Source organism: Hemicordylus capensis, chromosome 5 (assembly GCF_027244095.1).
Source record: "Hemicordylus capensis ecotype Gifberg chromosome 5, rHemCap1.1.pri, whole genome shotgun sequence".
In the NCBI taxonomy this organism is placed as follows: domain Eukaryota; kingdom Metazoa; phylum Chordata; class Lepidosauria; order Squamata; family Cordylidae; genus Hemicordylus; species Hemicordylus capensis.
In genome coordinates, this window is record NC_069661.1 from 179,529,346 (window position 1) to 179,553,171 (window position 23,826).

Below are 23,826 nucleotides of genomic sequence, written 5' to 3' on the forward strand. Positions count from 1 at the left end.
AATAGAAGATATCTTTTTACACTCAATTTCCTAATTGTGTACATCAAGATTTTTGATATCTGTTAGGAAGAGCAAGTACTTACCTATTTATTGTTACCTTTAAAGGGACATCAGAGATGGCATGCGCCGGAAAAACATGTATCCCCACTACCCAAGAGAGCGATCCCCACATAAGAAGGATTCTCCTTACTTCAGGGAATCGCCTGTCAACCGAAGGGATTCTCCTCACAGCAGATCTGGCTCCAGCGTCAGCAGCAGGAGTTATTCGCCTGACAGAAGCAAAGCCTATGCCTTCCACCAGCCCCAGCATAGCAGAAGTATATCATCTTTACATAAAAGAAATATTTCTCAACCAGGTAATACTGGGTTAATTATGGAGACTAATAGTAATGAGGTAAAATTAACCTCCTTTATCTGCAAGCCCCCATGGGATATGCTGGAGAGGAGAGCTGGTCTTGTGGTAGCAAGCATGACTTGTCCCCTTAGCTAAGCAGGGTCCACCCTGGTTGCATACGAATGGGAGACTTGTAAGATATTCTGTAAGATATTCCCCTTAGGGGATGGAGCTGCTCTGGGAAGAGCAGAAGGTTTCAAATTCCCTCCTTGGCATCTCCAAGATAGGGCTGAGAGAGTTTCATGCCTGCAACCTTGGAGAAGCCACTGCCAGTCTGTGTAGACAATACTGAGCTAGATGGACCCATGGTCTGACTTGGTATATGGCAGTTTCCTATGTTCTTACAACATCAAATATCTGTGTGTATGCAGCCCCTCTCTCCATGTTTGTTAGTATTATCTTATTAGCAAGAGCAGTTCTCCTAAACCCTTTTTATATATCACTGCAGTTGTAAACCTGATGAATGTGGTGATACATTCAGGTTAAAAAACAAACTCAAAGGACTTAACATATTACGGATCAAATTAGAGTCTTGTTTTCTTTGATAGTATTATAGATGTTCCTGTTTCATTTTTGCTGGTAAGGGGAGAGATGCGGAGTGGAAACCTTTCTATTTCCAAAACTTCTTTTTGGCTGTGTCAGATTGGATCACAATGTATTTCTGGCATCAAAAATGTGCACATTAATTTTTAAAGAAAAATTTCCAGGGCGGGGGGGCAGACAAGGGCAAAATCTGCATGGAAATTTTTCTCGGAAAATTCTGCAATTCATAATTTTCTGGAAAAGCCTCATTTCTGAGTAAGGATTTTCCCCTTGTAAATATACAGTATGTATACATGTAAGTTAAATATTTATCTTTTCTCTGCTCATCTAAATCTAGCTTGTGATTTTTGGGATGATCTTGTAGGAATTTGTATGCATTTTATTTACCGTATTTTATGGACTATAAGACTCACTTTTTTCCTTGAAAAATATCCGCCAAAATTCAGGAGCGTCTTATATGTTTTAACAGTTTAATATGTTAAAACTCTGAAAAACTGGATTAAAATTAAGGTGCGTCTTATATTCTGTAGCGTCTTATAGTCCGTAAAATACGGTATTACTTTTCTCATTTTAGAGTAGCTCCAGGCATGAGATAATTCTTCTCCTTCTCATCCTTTCTTCTAGAGAAGCTCAACAGCTTCTTTCCTCTTTCCTTCTTTCCTTTTGCATACCTGAAACTGTGGATAGATTAATTGTAGTCCTCTTCTATTACAGTGAGGGAAATAAGTATTTGATCCCCTGCTGATTTTGTCCGTTTGCCCTCTGACACAGAAATGACCAGGCTATAATTGGAATGGTAGGTTTATTGTAGCTGTGAGAGACAGAATAACAATAAACAAACCCTCAAAAGCCCAGTGCCCAAAAGTCAGCGATGGATTTGCATTGTAGTGAGGGAAATAAGTATTCGATCCCTTCACAAAAGATGTCTTGGTGGCAAAACCCTTGTTGGCAATCACAGAGGTCAGACGTTTCTTGTAGTTGGCCACCAGGTTTGCACACAACCCAGGAGGGATGTTGTCCCACTCCTCTTTGCAGATCCTCTCCAAGTCAGAAAGGTTTCGAGGCTGATGTTTGGCAACCCGAACCTTCAGCTCCCTCCACAGATTTTCTATGGGATTAAGGTCTGGAGACTGGCTGGGCCACTCCAGGACCTTCATGTGCTTCTTCTTGAGCCACTCCTTTGTTGCCTTGTCTGTGTGTTTTGGGTCATTGTCATGCTGGAATACCCATCCACGACCCATTCTCAATGCCCTGGCTGAGGGAAGGAGGTGCTCACCCAAGATCTGACGGTACATGGTCCCGTCCATCGTCCCTTCGATGCGGTGAAGGTGTCCTGTCCCCTTAGCAGAAAAACACCCCCAAAGCATAATGTGTCCACCTCCATGTTTGACGGTGGGGGTGGTGTTCTTGGGCTCATAGGCAGCATTCCTGCTCTTCCACACTTGGCGAGTTGAGTTGATGCCAAAGAGCTCGATTTTGGTCTCATCTGACCACAACACTTGTGCTGCCTTGAGCAGGGGGACCTTGCGGGCACTGCAAGATTTCACTCCTTCACAGCGTAGTGTGTTACCAATTGTTTTCTTGGTGACTATGGTTCCAGCTGCCCTGAGATCATTGACAAGTCCCCCCCGTGTAGTTCTGGGCTGCTTTGTCACCGTTCTCATGATCATTGCAACTCCACGAGGTGAGATCTTGCATGGAGCCCCAGACCGAGGGAGATTGACAGTTATTTTGTGTTTCTTCCATTTGCGAGTTATCATGCCAACTGTAGTCACCTTCTCACCAAGCTGCTTGGCGATAGTCTTGTAGCCCAGTCCAGCCTTGTGCAGGTCTACAACCTTGTCCCTGACATCCTTCAACAGCTCTTTAGTCTTGGGCATGGTGGTGAGTTTGGAAGCTGAGTGATTGCTTGCTTCTATGGACAGGTGTCTTTTATACAGGTACTGTAACAAGCTGGGATTAGGAGCACTCCCTTACAGAGGGTGTTCCTCATCTCAGCTCGTTACCTGCATATAGTGAAAAGACACCTGGGAGCCTGAAATCTTGCTGGTTGATAGAGGATCGAATACTTATTTCCCTCACTACAATGCAAATCCATCGCTGACTTTTGGGCACTGGGCTTTTGAGGGTTTGTTTGTTGTTATTCTGTCTCTCACAGCTACAATAAACCTACCATTCCAATTATAGCCTGGTCATTTCTGTGTCAGAGGGCAAACGGACAAAATCAGCAGGGGATCAAATACTTACCGTATTTCCCTCACTGTATGTATCCTGTCTGAATATGCAGGGTGTTTTAAGGAATGGGAAATCCAGTATTGTCTTATTCTGCCCAGGGTCCTATTACCTAAGACTGTAATCTTGCTAATTCAAACTAAAGCTTCATCTTGTCTTGCATTGTGTCCAACAATGTCCAACCAGATGCATCTAGGAACATCACAAGTTGCCCTGATAGTGATAGCTATCCCCAGTTCTGATCCTCTAATTCAGGGCTGCACAACTTTGGCCCTCCAGCTGTTGTTGGGCTATAACTTCCATCATCCTTAGCCACAGTGGCCAATAGCCAGGAATTAGAGTTGTAGTCCAACATCTACCTAAGGGCTGAAGTTGTGCAGCCCTGCTCTAATGCCCACTTGAACATTGAAACTCCATTTCTAGTTGTTATGATTGATAGCTATTTATCCATCCTGAATTATTTATTCCTTTCTGAAGCCATCACTCTTAGTGGCCAATGGAACACTGTGTAGCAATGAATTGCATAAGTTCAAGGGTTGGGTGAAGAGAGAGGTTTTCAATCTGTCCTAAACTTATGTCAACTGAATTTCACTGTATGACATAGAGTTCTAGTGAATATTCTTCTGTGCTTCTTTCTGTGTCATTCAGTCTTCTAATTCTCTCTAATCTTTTCTGAACCACCACCAACAAAAACACGATCAAGAATTACTCGCTATGGAAAATCAACCTTGCAGTCATTTTTAGTTGTACTTTTTCTTTACTGTCTCTTGGGCTATGCTATAAAATATAATATAAAATCTTACTATAATATAAAATCTACAACTCAGTAATGTGGTCACTCGATCTCAAAAAATTGAATGATCACACTACTGAGCTGTGGCATAGATTTTATATTTGTATATCACAACATTAGCTATCTTGTTTTTGTTTTCTTTATTGGTGATTAATAATGATTTTGCTGTGTTACCTACCTGCCACAACACATTCAGTGAACCCATATGACCCCAAGATTGGTTTCCTGGGTGATTACTGCCAATTTAGCCCAAACTGGTGGTGAATATGTGAACCTGGATACTTTGGCAAAATGTGCACAATTTTTTTAACTAGTTAGCCTGCATAGCTACAATGTGCCTGTGTAATTTGCCCAGTCTGTGTTTGGAATAGCAGCATCCATGTTTTCCCAGAGTAAGGCAAAATGTGTAGTTATATTAAACAAGACAGAACGGTTTAATACATAATGGATTGGTAACCTGCAATGAACACTTTCTGCCTTCTTGTCTGCATTGAGTTTCAGTTTATTGGCCCTCATCCAACCCCTTACCGAGTCTAGGCATCATTTCAGGACAGCCACTGCCTCACCTGCATTTGATGAAAAGGAGAGAGAGAGCTGAGTGCCATCCATACACTGGTGGCATCTCACTCCATTCCACTAGTCAGTCTCTCCCAGTGGTTTCATGTAGTTATTAAGAAGCATGTGGGACTAAATGGACCCCCAAGGGCTCCCCAAACAAAGCCTTCATAGGCAGAAGAGCCCCTGTAGCACCACACTGTAAAACAGTGCATTCAACTTTCAATCCAGACAACCTCCCTGGAAGGATATCATGGTCAGTGTATCAAAGCCACTGAGAGGTCCAGGATAGGGGCATAGCTACAGTTGGAAAGGGATTCGGGGGTGGGATAAATGTCCCTGGGCCCCTGAGGGTACGGGGAGCTGGCTGGATAACAGCTTGCTCTTTGCTTTCCCCCTTGTGCCTCTTTGAAGAAGGATGCGAGGGTGGCAGGGGCCCATCAATGTTTTGTCCCAAAACCCACTTCCACCTTGCTACACTTGTGGTCCAGAAAAACCAGCAGGGGTGCACTTCCTTCCTCTTTTTCCAGGTAAAGGTCATCACACAGGGTGACCAAGGAAGTCTTTATTTCAAAACCAGACCTGAAACCTGATAGAAATGAGTACACATAATTAGTCTCATTCAAACGTTCCTGGAATTGACCATCAACCACTCGCTCAATCACGTTGCACCAAAACAGTGTATTGGGCATTGGTCAAAAGCTATGAAGTTCTCACTTCTATCCAGTCTCACTTCTTCTGAAGAGATTGAACCACCATCTCCTTCAAGAGAGGACAGACCAAGTTCGGGGACAGACCATTCAAATAGGTCCACCATCCTTGCAGAAGGGAAAAGAAACGAAAAGCCTTAACCTCAATATAATGTAATGTAATGTCACAGTGAGATAGATGTTGAATTTGCTGCTTCCAGATGATCATCTGCTTCTCATTAGTGAAAAGCAAATTGAGATGATGTCCTGCCACATGACATGTTGGGACAGTCCCATGCTTATTATGGCACCCATTAATTCCTGAGCCACCCCAGAGACCATGGTCTCAGCGTGGAAATTGAAGTCACCCAAGACCAACATCCTGGGCGTCCTCAACACCAACCCCAAGACCATCTCTGTCAGTTCAGGCAGGGAGACTGTTGGGCAGTAGAGTGGGCAGCACTCCAGCACAATCCTTATTCTGCAGCATCACAGAGCAGTATTAGAAGTATATCCAATAATGTAACTCCTTATTGTACTATTATTTCAGGAAAACACACTTTAGCTCTTCACTTGGAGATTTTAGGAAGCAGACCAAAACTTGTTTATCTAGTGAGTTTTACAGTATAACTTGAGCACAACTAAAGTAGTTAAGTAACAATGTAACATAGTTTCTTTTCCAAAGTAGTTTTTTCTTCTGTACACACTGTCTAATAAAACCTTAATGCTATTGTCTATATAGGTAAAGAAAGATCTTCATCTCAGTCATTGAAAACATCAAGAGAAGTATCGCCCTCAGGAACCACAGCAGTACCACCTTCAAAGGTGAATAAGTTAGGGAGAAATAGTAATTTGGAATATAGGAAGTCTAGGTCACACCCTCTTGGTTTAGGAATTCTGTAAATATGTAGAGATCTATATTAGTTTGTTTTAATCAGATTTCAGTCAATTTGTGGTGTGTGTGCATTCAAGTTTGTTGGTATGTTCATGGAGGACAGAGATGGCTTCAGGATTTTTTTGGAGGGCTTAGCTTGGATGGAGAAGTTTTGTTAACATGTTTCTCCAACCCTAGCCCTTCAGGGTGTGTGCAAGAATCTAAATATATTGCTAAAACGGTATCATTGACTGTAAATGAATAGTCTGAAGCAATTGTAGGACAACTTGTGACACAGACTTATTTTGCCATCATAAGCCCTCTGCAGATGGAATATTCCCTGTCTAAACATGATTAGAAAATGGAGCTCACATGCTAGTTTCAAACTTTGTTTATGATGGCCGCCCTGGTTAGCATTAAACACATGAACAAAGCAGGTGACACTGTGGTTATTGCTGACATGGAAGGGGGGAGAAGATTAGTATGGGAGAAAAGGGGAAGGAGCGTACAAGGTGGTATGTTGCTGAAGTCCATGTTCAGGAAAGTTGTCTGCACCAAGCGATAATCTAATGTATGGATAGTATCCATACCTTTGGTGCAATGTTGGCAGAAACTTCTTGGATGGATGGAAGGAGAGTTGTGCTTGTCCTTGCATGAACTCTCCTTCAGGAAGGAGCCTCTGCTGCTGATGCACTGCTGCATCGATTGTGGATGTTTGTGTTTGGTACCCTTAAAAATGGTCTGTCTTTGAAAATACAGACCTGTTGAATCCATCTGTTTGTATCTTCCTAGTTCCTCTTCAGTTTCTATTTTCTTAATTTACTTTTAAAAGCCATTAATATCTGCAGTGCTTGAAACAATAATATTTAAGTTTTCTTGATCCTTTCAGCTTCTGTCTATACATTTTTAGTGGGCACAACTGTACATTAATCCTCACACATTTGAATTTGTATTTCATCAGGCTTTGGACAAAAGCAGCAGATTATCGGAAAAGGAACTTGTAGAGGCTGCAAGCAGGTGGGCAGCTGAGAAAGGAGAGAAAGCAGATGCAAGCAGTGTACCTGAAATTTCAGAGTATGATGTAAGCAGTGGAAATGTAGTGCTAGTAGATATTTCCTAAACTGGCTGTCTACACTTTTGCTTTCCCCCCTAAACTAATGATCAAGCAGAACTCAGAACTTACCTAATAGTAAGGCTGACATTCACACTAATGTTTTGCTGGTGCTACGGAGGTGGGGACAGGGACATATTTTCAGGAGGCACCATGGACTTTAGAGTGAAGGGGAGATCAGTGAAAATTGCCCCTTATCCTTGTGAAAATTATCCCTCCTCTTCATCTGCGTTAATCTGATCTTAACTAAAGTCTGTAACTGATATTTCAACACTGTATTTTGGCTGAAGATACCATATTTTTTACTAAGAACAATTGTGTATTTTGCTAATCTGATACTCTGAATATTCAGTAAGTTCACAGTTCTGCAGGCAGTGAAGGCAGAACTTACCCAATATTCAGAGTTAATATTCAGAATTAGTAGGTAGGGTCACAGTTCTGCAGCCTTCACTGCCTGCATTGAACTCCTGCAGAACTAGATTTTAATGAGTATTATCTGAATTTCAGTTCATTTTTCCTTTAGACCAGCATACTCCATATTTGATTGATTAAATTGTGTTCATTTGTGTGTGTTTATGGAAAATTAGTATTTATTGGATGAAATGCAGCAAAAGACTGTTTGCTCAAACATTTGTTCAGTGATTGATTGTGTTTGTTTAAACCTGTTTCAAGAAGAATGGGTGACTTTCTGGCTGATCAGTGCTAGCCCATCATGCTAAGCATAGCTTTGCTCTGGGGAGTGAGGAGGTGGCTTCATGATCAGCTGGCCATTTGTGTCAATCAGCATTGTGTAAACCTGGCTTCTGCTAAAATCCAAAAATACAGGTTTCCTTGGACTTAGGAAGCTGCCTTATACCAAGTCACACCATTGGTCCATCTAGCTCAGTATCATCTACACTGACTGGCAGTGACTCCCAAGGTTTCAGGCAGGAGTCTCTCCCAACCCTATCTTGGAGATGCTGGGGACTGAACGTGGGACCTTCTGCGTAGAATATCTTACAGCAGACAGTTCTCGTGTGTAGTCACCCATTCATATGCAAACAAAGGTGAATCCTGCTTAGCAAAGGGGAGAACTCACACCTGCTACCGCAAGACAAGCTTGAACTTGATCTGGGGGGAAAGTTACATGTTTCCATAATGCTTGGAGACTGCTTTCACAGAGGGCAAAACTGATAAATATGTATGTGTGTATGCAGCCTTAAACTCTCACTAGCTTTTGCTGTATTATGCCCCTTCTTTGTTTTTTCTCATTTTTGCCCCCATCTGCACCTTAAATAAAAATGTAGCTTCCCTAACTGCTTTCACAATTAATATAGAGCTCACAAATACTCAAATTTATAAGTCATTCCTAAATCTGTTTGAATTTATTTTGAAAGATGTCTACTGTTGGTGCATTTTTTAAAGATCCAACTAGTACTATATAATGTTGCTAGAATAACTTTTGCAAGATAATCTTTTATATATCTAATCTTTTATATCTACATGGGGCTGCCTTTGTGCGTAGTTCGGAAACTTCAGTTAGTTCAGAATGTGGCAGCCAGATTGGTCTCTGGGGCAACCTGAAGAGACCGTATTATGCCTGCCTTGAAACAGTTACATTGGCTGCCAATATGTTTCCGGACAAAATACGAAGTGCTATTCATTACCTTTAAAGCCCTGAATGGCTTAGGTCTGAGTTATCTTAGAGACCGCCTTCTGCTACATGATCCCCACCTCACGTTAAGGTCATCTGAGGAGGTCCATCTCCAGTTATCACCGGTTCGTCTGGTGGCAACTCAGAGGCGGGCCTTTTCTGTAGCTGCTCCTGAGCTATAGAATGCACTCCTGGCAGAAATCCGTAATTTGAGTTCATTACTGTATTTCAGGAGAGCCTTTAAAACCTACCTGTTTGGCCTGGCCTTCCAGGGTTTTTAAACTTCTGTTAACTGTTTTAAATGGTTGCCCTGATTTTCCAGGGTTTTTAGTTATTTGAATATTTAATTGGTTTTATTCTGTTTTTATAGTTTTGATTTTGATTAACTGGTTTTAATAGTTTTTTCTTGTTGTAAACCACCCTGAGCCATTTTGGAAGGGTGGTATATAAATTGAATAAATAAATATAACTTTGTTACTACTGTGCATTTCTTGAAGGCTGGATCTGCAGAACAGTTATATGCTGAGCACCATGAAGAAACGGGTGCCAACGTAACGGACAATAACGAATTGTATGAAGACAGTCAGCGTGTTAGTCGCTCAAAGGCAATTGCTGCAAAGACAAAGGAGATTGAACAAGTAAGCCTTGGGTTTTTTTGCAGTTAATGCTGTCTTTTCTGCTCCTTCTTAAATATTTGTGTGACTCTTTTGCTGTACAACTTGACTTCTTAAAGGCTACTAGCAATGCTAATATAAATTAGAAAATGTATTAGAATCTTTAGATATCCAAAAAAGTTGAAACATTTGCCTTAAATGCAAAAATCAAAGTTATTCACCCTCTATATTGAGATTTAAAACAGTGGCCAACATTCATAGTGCTTTAAGTGCCATTGAAATTGGTGAAATAAGTTAGTCATAACTAACAAGTCCCATTAATTTGGACCTTGTGGATGTTGCCTAGTGTGTTCAGTGCATCAGTAGCCATACAGGAGCACTGTTACCAGCAGCTGGTGTGGGAGTTGCTTCCCTCAGCTGCCTTCTGATGCTACTTCAGCCAGGGGCAAGCTATCAGTGTTCTAGGAACCCAAAGTGCCCAGGGTTTGGGGGCTGCCTTGCTCGCCTGTCCCCTTCGTTTTTGCTGCCCTTCTGGCTGTTGCCACCACTGCTGCTTGCCAGCTGGTCCAGGAGCCGGCTGGGAATGGAGGATGTTCATGCACCCTTTGTCTGTATCAGAGTACATGCACACCCTCCATTCCCAGCTGGCTCCTGGAGTGGCTGGCAAGGAGCTACAGTGGGCAGGAGGTGCAGCAGTGGTGGCTAACCGGCTGGTGGAGGAGCAAGAGCAGCTGGCCAGTGGGAGGCAGCGCAGGCAGCAGCAGAAGTGCCGCCATGAGGCAGCAGGAACAGTGTGCAGTGGCTGTGGATGATCGCACCATTGCAGTGGGTGGGCGGGGGGGAGCGCCTGTGATCATCCATTGAACACAGGTCCTCTTTGCCCTTGCTGCGCCAGTGGCTTTAGTAATGTTTTGTGTGGCTAAAAATAAAAACAAAAACCATCAGGGTCCTTCCAGGTTCCCCGTTTCATGTGCTGTGAATGTGGTTTGTATTGCAACCAGCTGTAAACACAGATACACGTATAATTCAAATGTAAACAGGGACCTACACATAGACATGGTGATCTTATAAACCTTCTTCCCTAAGGAAAGTAGACCAATGAACCTGTCAAATGACCATGCAGTCTATTGTTAGAGTGCTCTTTCTGAGGTTCATTTTGATCTCTTAAGGGAAGCAAGTCATCTTGGCTGGGAAGACTGAGTTTGCACAGCAAGCATGCCTTTTACTTTCTCATTGCCATTTTCCATGAAAACCTCTGTTTACTTGTGCCGTTTATGTTACTGTGAATATAATATAACTGCCCCAATGTGATAGCTTTGTGAAAATCTGCTGTCCCAGCAGCAACTGTTGTGATAGGTATAACAGAAGCTAATGGACAGTGATAGCAAGACACACTACACTGTCTACTGCAATACCAAATCTTCTAAGTCCTGTGCCATCTTTAAATCATGTTGTACTATACCTGTTTTTGGCATTTGACACCAGAAAGGTAGTATTTCGTGTGGGACTGGAGCAGGCTTTTCACAGCATAGCAAACTAGTGAGAGTTTAAAAATAAGTGCAGATTTCAGGCAGCTGTTCTTACAGTCAGCTACTGAACAAACCAGTGTAGGTCTCATACAGGGCATTTAGTTCCTACTATGAAGCTGTAGCAACAGCTGCTTGAAAGCGGCATCTATTTTAAGACTGTACTCAGAATGATTGTATTCTAAAATACATTTATTCGTTGGCAGGAAATAGCTGAATCAAACAGACTAAGGCTATTTGTATGACTTTTAACATTATTTTTTTAAATTGAGCTGTCTAGAACCTAATGATAAGTTTTAGTTTAAAATCTTTATGTTAACATTGAGAATTATTGACAAAAAGAAACTTGTGGACACAAAATTGGTTCAGAGTTGCATTTTACTTCGCATATTTTGGGTCTGCTTCATTCTATAAACTGAATCTTTCTGACATTTCTATTTTTCTTAAAGCTCATCCTCATTTGTAGAATTAAATTATACTAGATGGCCTGGGCACAGAGCATCCACACCTCTAGTTCTCTTCCTTCCTTCTCCCCTCCCTATTGGCTCTCCCCGTTCTCAGCCCCCCCCCGCCGCTTTCTTCCCCCCTGCCACCATTGTTTTCTCCCCACCACTGCCACCGTTTCTTTCCCAGCTGCTGCCACTGTTTTCTCTGGCCTAGTGATGTGCACGGTCCGGAGAAGTCCGGACCGGCACCGAAGGGGGGCCTTGTTTTTAGGGCGGGGAGGGCTTGCTTAGCCCTCCCGCCTCCTTGCCCCCCCAGCGCCCGTATTTTCTAGTATAGGGGCGCTGGAAACCAGCCCCCCCCGCGGCCGCGGCGAAAGAGCCCCCAATGCCAGCCCTCCCTCCCTCCCAGCTAGCTGCCCGCCCGCCCGCCCGCTCGCTCACCGCTCACTGGATAGGAAACGAGAGGAGCGCCGGCACAGAGCTCCTCTCGTTTGGAAGGCCTCCGGCAGAATGGTGTTTTGCGCGCGCCGCAAAGCACGCCGTTCGCCGGAGGCCCGGTCTACCCGCCGGGAAAGGGCCGGGTAGACCAGGCCTCCGATCGCTGGGTAGACCAGGCCTCCAATCGCCGGAGGCCCGGTCTACCCAGCGATCGGAGGCCCGGTCTACCCGGCCCTTTCCCGGCAGGTAGACCGGGCCTCCGGTGAACGGCGTGCTTTGTGGTGCGCGCATGTGCGCGTGCGCAAAACACCATTCTGCCGGAGGCCTTCCAAACGAGAGGAGCTCTGTGCCGGAGCTCCTCTCGTTTCCTATCCGGTGAGCGGGCAGGCGGGCGGGCGGGCGGGCAGCTAGCTGGGAGGGAGGGAGGGCTGGCATTGGGGGCTCTTTCGCCGCCGCGGCAGGGGGGGGGCGGCTGGTTTCCAGCGCCCCTATACTAGAAAATACGGGCGCTGGCGGGGGCAAGGAGGCGGGAGGGCTAAGCAAGCCCTCCCCACCCTTAAAGGCATACCCCCCCACCCGGACCCGAACCAGGCAGGGCCGGACCGGTCCGGCAGTTCGGCCATTCTTTGGAATGGCCGCCGGACCGGTTCGGGCACACCACTACTCTGGCCCTCACCGCTTTCCTCTCCCCCTCCCAGCAGCTCGCTTGAGAACTCTCGTGAGAGCTGCCACACATCGGATTAGCGATGGGTACATTTTAGAGAATTATTAGATTATATATTATGTAATTTTTGCTCCCAATGCATATAATTGAGTAATTTCAGTACCTGGAAATTTGGGGGGAAAGAACTTCTGTTCAGATGTATTCTTTTACTAGAACCAATGACTTTTCAAAAGCTTGTAGTTTGTAAAGTGCACTCTGTATAAGATTGTTGTTGTCCCTTTATCATAGGAGTGGCATTGTGGTCTTTAAATGCTCTCACTTCCAGACATACACAAGAACAGTTCTTAAATTTAGGGTGATTTTGTGTGATGTTGTGTTGACTTTAAATGGGATGTACTCTTTATTTTTATTTAATAGAATAAAAATTCTGTTGCTTTGTCCCTCTATATTTAAGTAATTGTTTTTATTTTTAAAAAATACACAAATTTTTCATGTATGACTTAATGATTACATTAAGTGTAAATATAATGAGCATTTACACTTAAATTCTGAAGATTGTCTCTCCAGTGACTGTTGCTGGTGTCTACCTTATGTTTCTTTTAGATTGTGAGCCCTTTGGGGACAGGGAAACAGATTGTAATATTGTTTGCTGAGTTTGAGCCAAGTTTAGTTTTGGCAAAACTTTAAATATGGAAGTCCAAATAGAATCAGACAGAATCAAAATATCAGTCTTTGAATTACTGAGCCCCTATAATGAAATCTAATTTCTTAGAATTTTTGCTTGTCGCTAACTTTTTTCATTTGGCTGTTCCAGTATCGATTAGGTAATTAAGGAGCATTTTTCACTTCTGTTCTTATATCAACATTTATACTTGTGTGCAGAATACTACCTTGATTGATAATCCTTTGGCTAAGAATTGTTGGAAAAATCATATCCCTAAAATATGATATGTGGCCAGAGAAGGGCAGGGTCCATGCATGACAGGGGTGGTAAATGCCTCCCTGAATCAGGGGGTGGTATTCTCCATGTCAAAGGAGGCAGTAATTAAACCACTCCTGAAATAACTCTCTTTAAATCCAACCATCTTAAACAAATTCTGGACAGTTTCTAACCTTCCATTCTTCAGCAAGGTATTGGAGCTCATGGTGGCATTTCAGCTCCAGGCAGTCCTGAATGAAACTCATTACTTGGATCCTTTCTAGTCTGGCTTCCGGCCTAGATATGGGACAGAAACTGCCTTGGCTGCCCTAGTGGATGACCTATGTTGGGAGATAGACAGGGGGAGTGTGACCTTGTTGAGTCTCCTATACAGTGGTCCCTCTACTTACGAAATTAATCCGTTCCGAATGCACATTTGTAAGTCTAAAAATTCATAAGTCGAAAAGCGGTTTCCCATAGGAATGCATTGGGAACGGATTAATGCGTTCCGGAGCCTAGAAAAAAGACCCAGACCCCCAGTAAGGCTTGCAAACTGCACAGGAACATTTCTTTTCAAGAATAAACAGGCAGTAAACAGGCAGGCAAGTCAAGGAAACCCCATCTAAAAATTTGTAAGTCGAGGAAACCCCATCTAAAAATTTGTAAGTCGAGGAAACCCCATCTAAAAATTTGTAAGTCGAGGAAACCCCATCTAAAAATTTGTAAGTCGAGGAAACCCCATCTAAAACCGGATCTAAAACTGCCGTTTGTAACTCGAAAAATACTTATGTCGAGTAGTTTGTAAGTCGAGGGACCACTGTATTTCTCAGCAGCATTTGATACCATCATGGTATCTTTTTGGGCTGCCTCTCCAGGTTGGGACTTTTGGGCACTGTGATATGGTAATTCCACTCTTACCTTGAGGGTCACACCCAGAAAGTGGTAGTGGGGGACACCTGCTGTAGCCTTTGGCCATTGGCCTATGGGTGCTGCAGGTTTCTGTTTTTGTCCCCCATGCTGTTGAACATCTACATGAAACCACTGAGAGAGGTTACCCATAGGTATAGGCTACAGTGTCATCAGTATGCTGTTGATACCCAGCTCTACCTATCGTTTAAGTCAGCTAACACCAGGGAGGCAGTGGATAGACTGAACCGGTGTCTTCAGGCCATTCTGGATTGGATGGGGGCAAACAAACTGAAACTTAATTCAGATAACACAGAAGTGCTCTAGGTTGGCAAAACTGATTATCTGAGTAGTGAGGTAAATCTGGTCCTGGATGAGATTGCACTCCTTCTGAAAGACCAAGTTGGTAGCTTGGGGGTTCTTCTGGACCCAACACTGCACTTAGCAGCTACAGTATATAAATAAGTAGCAACAATGTTATGAAAGATGGAAATGTTCCTCAAATTTTTGATTGGTCATTTTTCAGACTTGAGCTACAAAGTAAAAATTCTTGAGAAGAATAGGCTCTACCCTCCATCCAGGCTTTATCATAGTATCGGAAAAGTGAAAAAGTTCCTTTGTACAGGAACTAGAGCCAGTATTGGTAACTGCTGGCTCAAATTAAACTCTGAGATTATGAGCTGCATTTTAGAGAACATTTTAGCTTATAACTTGGCTAACAGAGGTTTGGGTAATGTCAGAGGTATAAGGACAGTTAAATTTCTAGTTGCCATCGCTCCTTTTTGCCTGGGTCCTGGAGTACTTTAGGTAGATGTTGTCTGTCTAGCTATTAGTTCAGTTTTACTTCTTTTGGATATGGCTAAATTTACGACCAAACCAGAGAAGGTAATGGAGATCCATGATGACATCTCCTCTCTGCTTAAATGATAAATACAGGAAGGACAATCTGGATCCAAAGATGTAGGGTGAAATATTTAACCCCCACTCTCCCAATCTTATTTTCTTCAGTGAAAATTCCCCTCATTTGTTTGTCCAGTAAATAACTTTAGCTTGGGTGGAGGGATTCACCAGGATAATAAAGAACAGGTAAAATCCCCTATTTCAGTGCCCCCATTCGGATCTGAATTTTACCCCCTTGACCATCTTCTAATCTTTTTAAATACAATTTATAGTGTCTTTTCCTTTCAGTCTATTTTGATTTTCTCAGGTTTGCAATGTGCAATCCTAAATATGTTTATAAATTATATTGAATTCTAGGTTCTTACTCCCAAATAAGCATACATAAGTAACTTCAAAGGTTTTCTTTGAGACACTTGACTTTTTGACACGGATAATGTTCTGTGAACAGCACTGAGAATAAGTTCGTCATGACTACTTTAGACCCATGACCTACATCTTCCTGGGCATTAGGAGGCTTCTGCGGCGCTCAGATTTGCTGCACAGCTAAGCATGTGCAAAGGGGGCAATTTTCACTGCATTCCATTCTCTCCAAAAATGCTATTTGACTTCCCAAAATATGTCATTAAGGGCTGAGTAACCCTCAGAGACATATTTCTGGAAACCATGTAGCATTTCTATAGAGAGAGAAGAGCAGCAAAAATTACTGCCCCTTCCTGCTGCACTCTGCTGCGTGGCAAGCCTTTGCCTGAGATCTACTGGGGCCTCTATGCAAAGATGGGGCTCTTGCTTTGCCCTTCTAATGCTGCAGAGCAAGTGGGTTATTGAAATTAATGAGTCTTAATTGCATCACTGATTTCAGTGGTGTTTAGTCATGACTTACTAACCTGGAAGTTGCCCTGTATATACGTCATCAATTTTAGAAGTGCATGTAACTAGTATAGCTCATACAGTATAATGAGAGGCTGTGTGTTGATGTAATTTTCTTTGGGGGCTGATGAAATTTCAAGGGTATCTGATTGCACAGGTACCCAGGAATGGAAATACTTTATGATTCAAGAGTTAGACATATTAAAGTCTTACAGAAATTTATGGGATCTATGTATATAGTTGTTCAGAACAAAGATGGCAGCATTTTAATTTAAGTGACATCTGTGTGTGGAATCAGATTTCTGTTTTTGAAATCTAGTCTTAATTTATTCCTTGTCATACATTGGTTTTTACCCTGTATGCATGGATGTATTTGCAGTGGGTTGGTGTGGAGAGTGTGGTAGTCCCTATAGATTGGCTCAGCACTATACATTATGGACTACAGCAGTGTTCCCTGTAACAGATTTCCAAGTGCTGTTGACTACAACTTGCATAATCCTCAGCCAAAGGCTATTGCAACTGGGCATGCTGGGAGTCAATGTACTCTCTCTCTCTCTCTCTCTCTCTCTCTCTCTTTTCATCTGTGTGTGGGATGAGTTTTGTTCTGGGCGGCAGTATCAAGGCAGTGTGCGCGCATATGCATTCAGAGTGGGGCCTTCCTGAGTGGGATATAAAATTAACTGAGAGGACATAAAAAAAAACTTGTGAGCGTGTGCACGCCTTATAGGGAACACTGCTGGGAGTTATTGTCAACAACATCTGGGAATCCCTGTTACAGGGAACACTGGACTACAATTGATCTCTGTCTGAGAGATTAAAACCTATAATGGCATGATAATGTCTAGTGAAGGGGAACAATTGGGGGAAAGCACAATTTTTCTTCACCCTATTGCTGGCTTTATTTCAGTATGGAAGCCTCCTGATGGAGAGGCAGTGGAGGGGCACTTCTACAGCTTGCAGTTGAGCTGAAAACCAGCTATTTTTCATCCTGTGTTAACATAGAGCACCAAATCATTGTTTGACTGCCCTCTGGCTTCCATTCTTCCTCTATTTCCATCCCTGATTTACTGATTTGTGCAAATTGTAGGTTTAATCTAAATTGGCAGACCATGGCTTGAACTTGCCCTATTGACCAGAATTGGAAGCCCACTTCTGGTATGGAGGGCAAGCTCACACCATGCTTCATGGATTCAGAGGCAATGGCAAAATATGGTTTGCCAAAATCAGACAGGGGAATTGGTATGGATGAGGGGAGGATGGACTTCATGATCCCAAGGCTCAGACTCTACTTCAGATTACCCCACAACTTTGTGCAGCCTCACATACTCTGTGTGGATATGTGCATGTATGTCTGCATTTGTGTGTGCCTGGGTACTTTCCTGGCACCAGACTGCTAGTTACTTCCAGCTTTGTGCCTCAAAAGGATCCTTGTAAAAGAAAAGTTTGTGATAAATTACAGTTGCCCAATGTGTTTCCACCTGTCACTATCTTCAGGGCCATTTTTAGCCTACTTTCAGAAGGAAGACGACTTGTGAGAACATCATGTGTGGCTCTCCTACCCCAATAACTTTTGCATTTATAGTGTTTTATTGCATTTATAGATATAGGTGGCCCTCGTTATTCACGGAGGTTCAATTACTCCCAATTTCCTTGGATAATAAAACCATGAATAGACTGTAACCGTATGGAGATTGAGGGGTTAGGCTCCTTCAGATTAAAAAATGCTTTTAAAAAGGCGGGAGGGAGCAGAAATAAAGGTAGAAAAGCATAGATCCTTGTTCTCCAGGAATTCCCCCCAGATCCTCTTATTTTCAATCTAAAATGTTTTTTTTTAACAAAAAAAGAGCCAAAAAAAAATGGAAGTCATTTCCAGCCTCTCAGGAGCCACAGATAGGCAAATATTCATTCATTCATTCATTCATTCATTCATTCATTCATTCATTCATTCATTCGATTTCTATACCGCCCTTCCAAAAATGACTCAGAGTGGTTTACACAGAGAAATAACAAATAAATAAGATGGATCTCTGACCCCAAAGGGCTCACAATCTAAAATATTGCCAGTATTTCATGCCGTGTATAAAGAAGCTGGTCTCTAAGACCCATCTGCAGATACATGCAACCATGGATAACTAGGGTCTCCTGCACAAGCCAAATTCACAGTACATCAGAGATATAGCTTAGGGACCCCGATGAAATTTTTTTTGCTGATCCACCTTGCTGCTCCAAAATGGCAGCCACTTAAAGTAGGAAAACACATTTTTGTAATTATGTGCAGACAGTCAGATACAAACCAGATTAACAGCAAATATGAAGGGATCCTAAGTAAGAGTCACTATGTTAAGACAAAAGTTGGCTTTATTCATTCTACTTAGAACTACTTGCTTTTCTTCCACTTGTGGTTCTTTTCTGAGAAAAACTTGTGTCATGCATGACTCATTTTCAGAAACTTTGCATTTGTATTTGTTTCCTTTTAATTTTAAACTGTGGTAACTTAGTTTTACATTTAACTGCTATGTCAGCTAGATTAGACTAAGGGGATTTGAAAGTAATAAGAGCAGAAAACAATACATAGGATAGGATCTCAGCTAAGTCCCACTGAAATCAATGGAAGTTAGACATGACTTTAATGGACTTGTCCCTTTTATTTCTAACTTAATCTGGATCCTGCTCATAGTCTATCAGAAGCAGATCGATTTACTTATCTATGATTTGTGTAATGGCAGGCCTTGTTACAACATCTTGTTTGAATTATATTTTCAACAACAAAATCTCCATCCCTGCTAAAAATGGATTTTGTTCTCATGCCAGCCCAATGAACTCCACCCTTACTTAACCTATGTCCTCTTCAGGTGGCCCTGTCAACATAAAATTGATGCATTTCTTGTGAGCAAATCAATACTAACCAAATATTTTTGTAGATAAATGGCACTCTTCCTGTTTTTGACAGAGAAACAAGTTTACTATGGAACAGTTTTAGGAAACAGCTTTTGGTCTGTTGGCTACTTTTATAAAGAAATAAATCAATTAAGGGTGGGCCCTTCCTGTCGTAAAATAGATTACTCCTTAGTTTAGTTGGTTTTGAAGTGCTGTGAACAAAGCTATTTGTATGTTTTTAGTCTTTGGCAAATAAGTAAAAGCAGTTGATTAAAGTTAAAAATTATGATAAAAGACAGCAATATATGGTAAGTATATATGGTTTTGAGGCAAGTCAGTAGAAGTACATTTTCAGGCAAGCAGTTTGAAACACAAAGGCATCATTCTTCAAGTTTTAGTTTCTGTATTATTATTAAAGTTGATCTGTAACACAGGGATTCAAGATGTTTACCTCCTATCTAAATTAATGGTAGAGTGGAACATAGGAAGCTGCCTTATATGAAGTTAGTCCATTGGTCCATCTTATTCAGTGTTGTCTACACCGTCTGTCAACGACTCTCCAGAACTTTAGCTAGTAGTCTTTCCAATCCTAGCCTGAAATGCCAAGGTCTGAACTTGGAACCTTCTGCATACTGAGCTCTTGTATGTTGCAGGAATCCAGTGGTCTACACCAAAATTAAGAGCTGGGGTGCGTGGGGGAAGCTTCCATGCATACATGGAGGAAAGGGCTGCTTTCTGCCCTTCCATCTGCAGCCATCTGTGCCTCACTGTGGGTAAATATGTCCCTGAAGGTTGAGGCAGTTGTTGACCCCGAGGGAAAATATGTCCCTTCAGGAACATCCTTTTGAGAGGCATAGGCAGCTGCAGAGAAAAGGACTATCTCCAGAAATGGTCCCTCACCTGTGTGTGTACAATTCTTAGTTAGGCTGTAAGCTAGGGGCCCTTGTCTTCATAGTTTGGCAGATGCTTTAGTAAGGGGGATTATTGTTCAAGATCAGTGGTTTAGTCTCAGGATCTTTAATAAGGGATCTGTTCTCTTTCATGTGGGGTAGAAGTTAATTTGCTCCGATTGTATTCTGGTTTTGAATACAGGAATTCTCCACAAGTCTTCCTGACATGGGATTATTTTCAGGTCACAACTGCAGATGATTTATAGATTTCTACAACTCCAACCCCTAGGTGGTCAGACTTCAGAATCTGTATCCTTATACAAAACTATGGTGCGGCCACACCTGGAATACTGTGTACCATTCTGGTCACCACCTCCAAAAAAGGACATTGTAGAACTGGAAAAGGTGCAGAAGAGGGCAACCAAGATGATCAGGGGCCTAGAGCACCTTCCTTATGAGGCAAGACTACAAAACCTGGGGCTATTTAGTTTCAAAAAAACGACTGCGGGGAGACATGATAGTGGTCTGTAATGTCATGCATGGAGTGGAGAAAGTGGATAGAGAGAAATTCTTCTCCCTCTCACATAACTCTAGAACCAGGGGTCATCCCATGAAATTGATTGCCAGGGAACTTAGGATCAGCAAATGGAAGTATTTTTTCACAGAACACAATCAACTTGTAGAATTCTTTTTAAGAGGGGCTTAAATAACTTCATGGAGGAGAGGTCTATCAATGGCTACTAGTCGGAGGGCTATGGGCCACCTCCAGCCTCTAAGGCAGGATGCCTCTGAGTACCAGTTGCAGGGCGGTAACAGCAGGAGAGAGGGCATGCCCTCAACTCCTCTGTAGTCTTCCAGCGACATTTGGTGGGCCACTCTGTGAAACAGGATGCTGGCCTGGATGGGCCTTGGGTGTGATCCAGCAGGGCTGTTCTTATGTTCTTATCTACTTGAATGCTGAAGGAAGGGTTGTTTTCAGTGTAATCTCTACACATGCTTATTCAAAGCTACATCCCTCTGTGTACAATAGGGCTTGATTTCTAATGTGCTTGCTGCTTTCATAACCTTGTAATGGGGTGGTGGGGAAATGCAAACTTGGATGGCTGCTCATGCAGAATGAAGCAAGAGTTGTAATCTGCTCCATGTCTCCCTAAATCCACCTCAGTTGCAGTATCATATTATACTTAGTTCTCCTTTTCTCCACCCCCCACCCCCCGACACTGCCTATATTGTGCGGTTTCATGACACAGTCATACATCTGTGGTAGGATGTTATACTGTGCATAAGTCATAAATGCTTCTCTGAGAGAAGGTAGGATTCCTCCTAGTATAAAGGAGGCAATTATTAGACCTCTTTTAAAGAAGTCCACACTTGATCCCTCAGAGTTAGGCAATTATAGGCCTGTCTCCAATCTCCCGTGGTTGGCCAAGGTGATTGAGAAAGTGGTAGCCTCTCAACTCCAGGCAGTCTTGGATGAAACAAATTATCTGCACCCATTTCAAACTGGATTTTGGGCAGGTTATGGGGTAGGCACTGCCTTGGTTGGCCTGATGGATGATCTCCAAAGGGGAATTGACAGAGGGAGTGTGAACCTGGTGGTTCTTTTTAGGGATGTGCACGGAACCACGGAGGCGTTTTAAAATCTTCCTGGGGCGACAGTGTTCCTCCCTGCCCCCGTCGTTGTCACAGCGCGCGTGCGCCAGCGGCGGAGACAAGCGCGCGTGCCGCTAGCTTTACTCCTTTGAAGGCTTTGGAGGACAACGACGGGGGCAGGGGCGGCAGGGAGGAACTCTGCCGCCCCAGGAAGATTTTAAAACGCACCAGCGCCGGAGGGGGAAGAGCGGCCGGGGGGGGTTAAGTACTACCACCACCCCCTTAAAGTTACATGCCCCCGCCCTCCCAAACCTCTGGACCACCAGTCCTCTGAACCGGTCCGGCGGTCTTTTACATTGTGTCCGGACCGAACCGTGCACACTCCTAGTTATTTTTGATCTCTCAGCGACTTTTGATACCATCGACTATGGTATCCTTGTGGGTCGCCTGAGAGGGACTGGGTGTAGGGGACACTGCTTTGCAGTGGTTCTGCTCATACTTCTCAGATAGAGTTCAGAAGGTGTTACTTGGAGACTGCTGCTCTATGAAGCAAGAGCTTTTGTATGGTATCATCAGGGGATTTGGTGTAGGGTGTTATCAGTACACTGAGGGCAGGTTCATCTGAGGGAGACACCTACGACTCAAAGAAGAGCCTTCTCTTTAGTTGCCCCAGAACGGTGGAATGCACTTCCTGCTGAGATAAGAGCTGCTCCATCCCTGTTGACTTAAAGGAAACAACTGAAGATGAATCTCTTCAGCCAAGCTTTTTGGCTATTGGGTAGTTTTAATGGGTATTTTAATTTTATATTTTAATATGCTTTAATTGTTAAAATTTCTTTATTTTATTGCTGTAAAATGCCTAGAAACTTCAGTAGTGGGCAGTATACAAATATGTTAAATAAAATTAAAAAATAATATGTTAAATAAAATTAAAAAATAAGTTCTCATGAGCAACTACTAGTGACTAGTGACTTTGCTTATGCCCCAAACACGATTCTTTCTCTTACCTTCTGTCATTCAAGGGATTTGAAAAATCAGAATTGTCATCTATTCCATCCCGTGACATATGATCAAAATCTCAAACCTTTGTCATCTTCAGCAGAGGAGTAGTGGATGCTTCATGCTCTCCTCCAGCCCATTTCCATACATTCAGATAGAGAATGTTATATTTTTGACATCACCTGCTTTCCCTTTTTGGAACATCTACTGGAGCCTCTTACAATTGCATCACTAACACTAAAAACCACATTGAGGAATACAGCTGCCCACAAGGGGAAAATCTCTCTCGCGCACATGCCCACAGAAAATGAACAGCTGCCAGCAATACAGGATTAACACTGCACATTCCTTGTCCTGAAGAAATAAACATACTTTTTATTCAATACTGCTAGAATGTGAGGACATTTAACAGTCTAAGAATGGCTGTGTACTCCATCCCTCCACATTCCCCTCATATTAACAGTTGTTAATGTTAGATTAGAGAGAGTTGGTTTCATACAGCAAGTTCACGACTCCAAGTTAAAATAGTGGAAGTTAAGTCTCTCTGAAACACATGGAAGTTAAGTCTCTCTGAAACCCGTGGAACTTGCCCCTAGGAGAGCCAGTCACCTTTATAAATGAAGTGTGTTCCACTGACTCCCTTGATCATTTGTTTATGGAAGTTTCGCAATCTTATATTAAAATCTCTCACACGGCCTCCCGACACACATCCTGAAATTTTATTGTTCCTTATGGAGAGAGGAAAAACCCAACCTCCCCTGTAGCATTGTGTTGTTTGTTTGTTGCTGGAAAGGATCTTGGGACCCATGTTTCTTCCCATCATTTTTGACAGGCATTTTGGTTAGTTCACTTTGATTTAGAAAGCACAGCGATTGCATGTTATGAATAGTGTTTTTTCTGTCTTCCACTGTCTGCCTACTGCCATTTTGTAAGTGGCACTGCCCAATGCTTAAAAAAAAAATCCCACAAGCCAGAAGTCTGCCTTCCCCTTAACTAGACCACTGCCATGGAAGAACAAGTTGTTCTAGTAAGAACTAATTTGCCTATTTTCCTTTCACTATGTCTGCAACTGGACTAAATTTGGTACAAATCGAGGTCCACAAGTTAGATCTCTTGCGATGCAAAGGTTCACACGTGTCACCATCTTAGATTGGGGTGGATGACATAATAAACTACACATTGGGGCATCCCTATGTGTACATACAGCTGTAGCAAATTTGGTTCAAATCAGTGAGGAGGTTCACAAGTTAGCCCACTTGCACCTCAAAAGTTTGTGTCCGCCATCTTGAATCAGGATGGGTGACATCACAAGCTACACTATTGAGATGTCCCTGTGTGTCACTCACTACAACTGTACCTTATT

General features: G+C 42.8%; 1 protein-coding gene across 17 annotated transcripts in view; it reads left to right on the top strand.

The window, feature by feature from the left end:
- PPHLN1 (periphilin 1) overlaps positions 1 to 23,826 on the top strand; it is a 116,027-nt gene that overhangs the window by 87,938 nt on the left and 4,263 nt on the right. For all 17 annotated transcript variants that reach the window (XM_053252700.1, XM_053252702.1, XM_053252705.1 and 14 more), the window contains 4 exons: positions 106 to 356; positions 5,949 to 6,031; positions 7,042 to 7,161; positions 9,322 to 9,462. In XM_053252700.1, the coding sequence (XP_053108675.1) occupies positions 106 to 356; positions 5,949 to 6,031; positions 7,042 to 7,161; positions 9,322 to 9,462 (595 nt within the window). The remainder of the gene's footprint in view (positions 1 to 105; positions 357 to 5,948; positions 6,032 to 7,041; positions 7,162 to 9,321; positions 9,463 to 23,826) is intronic.